Here is a 5309-nt window from a genome sequence, read left to right on the forward strand (position 1 = left end):
GGAGTCACTGGATTAACTGCAGGGATTTTGTTCAGTTGAAATAACATATTTGCTGTTAAAATGTTTCCCTGCGTTCCTTTGGTTTGATTTCTGCACGATTAAAATAAAATCCATCTGTGTTTCTTCCGTATTAATTAACCCAAGCTGACAAATCCTCATCATCAAGCCTGATGAGCTCTCAGGTTCAGCTTCATCTCTCAGATCAGATCGGATCAGAGAGCTGCAGCTTCTCTTCTGACCGGCTGGTAAAGAGCGCCATCTGCTGTCCGAGGCAGAAATGACACCCAGTGAAATGAAACCCCGCTCCCCTTCCTGGAGAACAGAGTATCTTTAATGGTGACCTGATTTTTGAACAGTCCCACCACTTCACACTCCCCCATAAAACTGCCTTTCTCTTCCCAATCTTCTCTTCTTCTTCTTCTTCTCTGAGTGTTATGGAGGAGAACCGCCACCCTCTGTAGCGGAGTGTGTGGTATCATGAAAACATGCTTTACATAACTGTTATAATTCTATTTAGTGAACCTGTATCCAGAAGAAAGCTAACTAATGCTCTACTAAGTTCCCACAGCTAGCTGATCTCCCATTGGTTTACACTTTTGAATGATCCCTCCCTGCGTTATGTCCCGCCCCAACATCCTGTTTCAACAGGAAGTACAATACATGAACTAAAGATGATTTCATGCGGTCTTTAACCTTTAACCTTCCAGCTCAACCAGAGCAGCAACAACCAGACAAACAAAATCAGTGATGTTCGAATTTATTTATTGAAATTCAGCGTCCGGCTCAGTCGAGTTTCTCTCAACCCGAAGCGCAGATGTGGGAGCGACGGGCCGAGCGGGACGGGGTCAGGGGTCAGGGGTCAGGAGGAGGGGTGGGGGTGGTGGGGGGTCAGGGGGCGGGGTCAGGTCGTCTTCAGTTGGCAGCCAGGATCTGGTCGACCCAGCTGCGCAGCTCGGTGACGCGGGCGTAGACGGCGGGGGTGGAGGTGGAGCAACGGCTGCTTCCCCAGGACACGATACCAACCAGAGTCCACATGTTGTCCTTCTCACAGACCAGAGGACCGCCAGAGTCTCCCTGAGGGGGGGGGGGGGGAGTCAGTCAGTACTTCACATGTTCATGTGTTTACTTGTTACTTACAGACCATCATACATCTGTCTGCGGAGGAGGCGGAGTCTCACCATGCAGGACGTGGCTCCCGCTGCTCCGGCGCAGATCATCACGTCGGTGATGTTGCTGCCCCAGTACTTCTTGCAGTCCTGGTTGGACATCAGAGGCAGACTGGCCTGCTGCAGCTTGTTGGGAGTCATGGGAGCTGAGGAGAGAGAGAGAGAGAGAGAGAGAGAGAGAGAGTTGATCACCTGAGTTGTGGCTGATGCTCCAGATTCCTCTCCTCTTAACACTCTGTCCATATAGTTCTATTGCTGTTCATCTGTTATTTCTTGTTATGATGGATTTCTGTTTTATGAGACAAATATACGTTTTGCCTTTCTTTCATTTTTCTGGATGAGCACTGTCAGAGCACAGTGAAAGTGTGTGTGTGTGTGTGTGTGTGTGTGTGTGTGTCACCGTTGTAGCGGGTCAGGCCCCAGCCGGAGGTGACGCAGGTCATGCCGGGGGCGAAGACGTCGCTGGACTGGGCCAGGCAGACGGGAGACACGTTGGTTCCCAGGCGGGCGGGCGTGGACAGCTTGATCAGGCTGATGTCGTTGTTGATGGTGTTGGAGTTCCACTTGGGGTGGGTGAACACCTGGGGGGCGACATGGTGGAAGTGTGAGTGTTATTACAGTTACTGTATAACTATAATATAACATAGTTAGACCTACAACAATACTACAGTAATATGGGTGTACAGATGAGCAGGCGGTCACCTTGGCGGGCTTCAGGATCTGGGTGTCCTCGCTGGTGGAGCCGCTGCCCTTATCGTGCTCTCCAACAATCACACGGTGGTAAGTCCTGACCAGACAGTTAGTGCCAGTTAGTATGTTAAGCAGGCCTAACTACTGTGTACCTCTGCTGCTAGTAACATGTTCTTTTTATATAAAAACATGTAGAGGTATTCAGTTATACACAGAAAGAACCAACTATGTTTTCATATCAATTCAGATGCAGTTTGCATGACCTCGCCTCTGAATATCAGTCCGGATCAGACACTGACACATACTGACAGATTGTAGTTTTAGCTCTAGGCAGAAATAATCTGATTGGTTCAGTTAAACCTCAGGGGGCGGAGCCAAAGAAGCCGTTTTCTCAGAGCGCAAGTTAGCTAACTGACAAACCTGAATGGCATCTGGTCAAAATAGAAATAGAAATGTTTGTAGAACTAAAACTACAATCTGAGTCCAAATCCACTTTCAGTGAGTAGAATAAGTAGAATAAGCTTTGCAGCATACAGGCAGCCAGCAGTAAGGAGGTCAGGGGTCAGGGGTCAGGGGTCAGAGGTCAACAGATGTTTATTTAACAGACCTGACGTTGCAGTGAGCAGCAGTGACGACCCAGTTCTCGTTGATCAGAGATCCACCGCAGAAGTGGAAGCCGTTGGATTGCTGAGTGAAAAACAAACTGCTTACTACAATATTTACACCTAGATACAGACTATACTCATTCTCTATGAATACTGTTATTATGTTTTATGTAGATATATATATATATATATACATATATATGTTATACTGTTACATTTGTCAGAGTATTATAAAAGGTTTTGACTGTCTAGACTTCTGAGAAGCTGGAAAACACACAGACATGAACTTCTAGTGCTGAGAGACTGAATATTAGAATCATTCATGTCAAACGGTTCTTAATGCTGAAGTTTGTAATGTCTGTGTGAAGCAGATCTACGTCCTGTCTGTGTGAAGCAGATCTACGTCCTGTCTGTGTGAAGCAGATCTACGTCCTGTCTGTGTGAAGCAGATCTACGTCCTGTCTGTGTGAAGCAGCTCTACGTCCTGTCTGTGTGAAGCAGATCTACGTCCTGTCTGTGTGAAGCAGATCTACGTGCTGTGTGAGCGTCAGACTGACCTGCAGGGAGACCTGCCAGGGCCAGGAGTGAGGCACCGCCTCCTCGCCGTTCACGATGCGGGCGTAGCCAGTCACCTGGGGGGGGATGGCAGGAGTACCGCAGCCTGGGGGGGGGGCAACAGGTTACTGATAGCTTCTAACACTGAAATTACACTGGAATAACATGGGTTCATCTGACATTTTGGGTGGTGAAAACTGCAAATTATAATCAGTTTGACATATGGGATTTGAGAAATTTAACACTTAACACCTTAAAGTTGCACAAGGCAACTTCACATCTACAGAGCTGCTACAGACTTCTGCTCAGCAGCTTCAGCTCTACAGAGGCTGCTGGATTTTGGGCAACAAGCCGTCAGCTGGAGGGTTTGAATATAATAATAAAGACTGATTCCTAGCATGGTTTTGAAAATCTAACAATGCTGGATTGTGCAGAAAGTCTAGCAAAAGTCATTGAGGAACATTTTGAAAGCTTAAATATTTCAGTTCAGGTGAAGTTCAGCTTGGCCTTTCTGCTGTGAATCCAAACTCATGACTGTCCTCAGTATATCAATATATCAATATATCAGTATATCAGTAGAACACCAAGAGTCTGTCTACAGGAGTGAGTCTTGGGAGTTTTCAGATTTTTTGAGCAAGTAACTACTTTAAATCCCCAACAGAAGAAGAGTCTTGTTTCTCACCATAAGCGGCGCTGATGAAGGCGAAGCAGGAAACGATCCAGAGGAAAGCCATTGTGACGATGTGACGCCGGACCGGACCCAGGGCCGCGTTTTTATCCCCGAACCCCGCTCCGCATCGACCAATCGGAGGCCGGGGTTCGTCCGACTCGGCTCCAGCTGGTTATCGGGTCCGGCGGCCCGTCCGTTCTCACAGCTGATCTGAGCGCAGCCTGACCTTCACTTCACTGAGAAAACAGCTGCAGCAGGTGGAGGAAACACTGAGAGTCTCAGGCAGAGCAGCAGATTAGAGACGGAGAGGAGTCCTGTAGGAAAAAGTTATTTTGGGGGATTTATTCTTTTTCTGTTATCCTTTAAAGACAAATGGACTGTGACTGATGTTTATTGATTTGACACTGCTCAATATGTCTGTAAGGCGGGGGAAGAAGGAAGGAATCCTTATTTATTTACAATCTGAATGAGATGGAAACTACGATACTGGAATTCATTGTTTGTAATGTCATTTGAAGGTGAATGGTAGATGTACTGACAACATGCACTCTGTGTTCAGTATTGTACCTTTTGTTTGATCACTTTGTTTCACTGTCTGTCACTCCATGTGGGCTGAGCACCAGTGTGTGTGTACCTGTATGACACTATAATAAAATCAAATCAAATCAAAGGGAAAAACTGCTAGGGATTGAGGAGAACACTGTTTTCTATTCTATTCTATTCTATTCTATTCTATTCCAAGCTGGGAGTCTGAATAGAAGAGTTTACATAATGTGACTTATATGTATTCAATTTATGCATCTATTCTTTTCTTATTCAATATTTTTTATATACAGAGAAGAGAAGAAGTATTTTGTTTCATCAATTGAAAAAATACATGAAGAGATTAAAATACATTAAAACAGATGTAAGTGGGGGGGGGGGCATCTTCGGCATCACCAACAACTCTTCACCATATACTCCAAGACTAGTGCAGGGGTATCAGAGGCAACTGGCAGGAGAGCAAGCGGTATCATTGTGGAGTCAGCTGATGGGCATTGTAGTCTGGCCTTGCCCACCATTATTGAGTGCAACATGTTACCTGACAATCGAGCTGAAATCCCGACCTCTAAAGTCGCATGCTGCCACCCTCATCTCAAGAACATTGCTGGAGAGATTCCACCGCTCGACCCCAATGCCGAAATTCTACTACTTGAAAGAGATGTTATCCAAGTCTATAAAGTGTATGATCAATGCAACGGACATCCAAATGCTCCATTTGCACAGAGGTCAGCTTTGGGGTGGGTGATCGTGGGTGACGTATGTCTAGGTGGGGCTCACAAACCCAAAGAGGTGAACATTTTCAAGACACACATCCTAGGCCGACCCAGCTACTACTCCCCGTGTCAGAACACCATGCAAGTGAAAGAAAGCTTCAGCTTGCCAGACCATCACAAGATTGCCTCTCATAGCTTCGGGCAAGGTACCATGCTAGCTGAGGCCAATGACATTGGAGAGACAGTCTTTCACTACACAAAAGCAGATGAGAAACCTGCCTTTTCTATAGAAGAGCAGGTCTTCCTGCAAATTTATAGATAGATCGATACTTTATTGTCCACCTTTCTGCAAATTTGTCTTTGGCTT

General features: G+C 46.1%; 1 protein-coding gene across 1 annotated transcript; it reads right to left on the reverse strand.

The window, feature by feature from the left end:
* Positions 1-912: 912 nt before the first annotated feature.
* LOC139929114 (chymotrypsin B) lies at positions 913-3750 on the reverse strand. Its single transcript, XM_071921889.2, has 7 exons — positions 3699-3750; positions 3019-3122; positions 2464-2543; positions 1869-1953; positions 1567-1747; positions 1179-1312; positions 913-1074 (listed from the first exon to the last, which is right to left on the reverse strand). Exons 1-7 carry the CDS (start codon positions 3748-3750, stop codon positions 913-915), a joined length of 798 nt encoding a protein of 265 aa, XP_071777990.1.
* Positions 3751-5309: the final 1559 nt, after the last annotated feature.

Source organism: Centroberyx gerrardi, chromosome 1 (assembly GCF_048128805.1).
Source record: "Centroberyx gerrardi isolate f3 chromosome 1, fCenGer3.hap1.cur.20231027, whole genome shotgun sequence".
NCBI classification, from domain to species: domain Eukaryota; kingdom Metazoa; phylum Chordata; class Actinopteri; order Beryciformes; family Berycidae; genus Centroberyx; species Centroberyx gerrardi.

Bases quoted from the DNA above. Each gene is read 5' to 3' on its own strand.
- LOC139929114 (XM_071921889.2), bottom strand. From the start codon at position 3,750: ATGGCTTTCCTCTGGATCGTTTCCTGCTTCGCCTTCATCAGCGCCGCT. The intron at 1,954-2,463 runs GTCTGTTAAATA...CTGTCTGGTCAG, and splicing joins GCTGCTCACTGCAACGTCAG to GACTTACCACCGTGTGATTG. The intron at 1,313-1,566 runs GTGACACACACA...CTCTCTCCTCAG, and splicing joins GGGCCTGACCCGCTACAACG to CTCCCATGACTCCCAACAAG.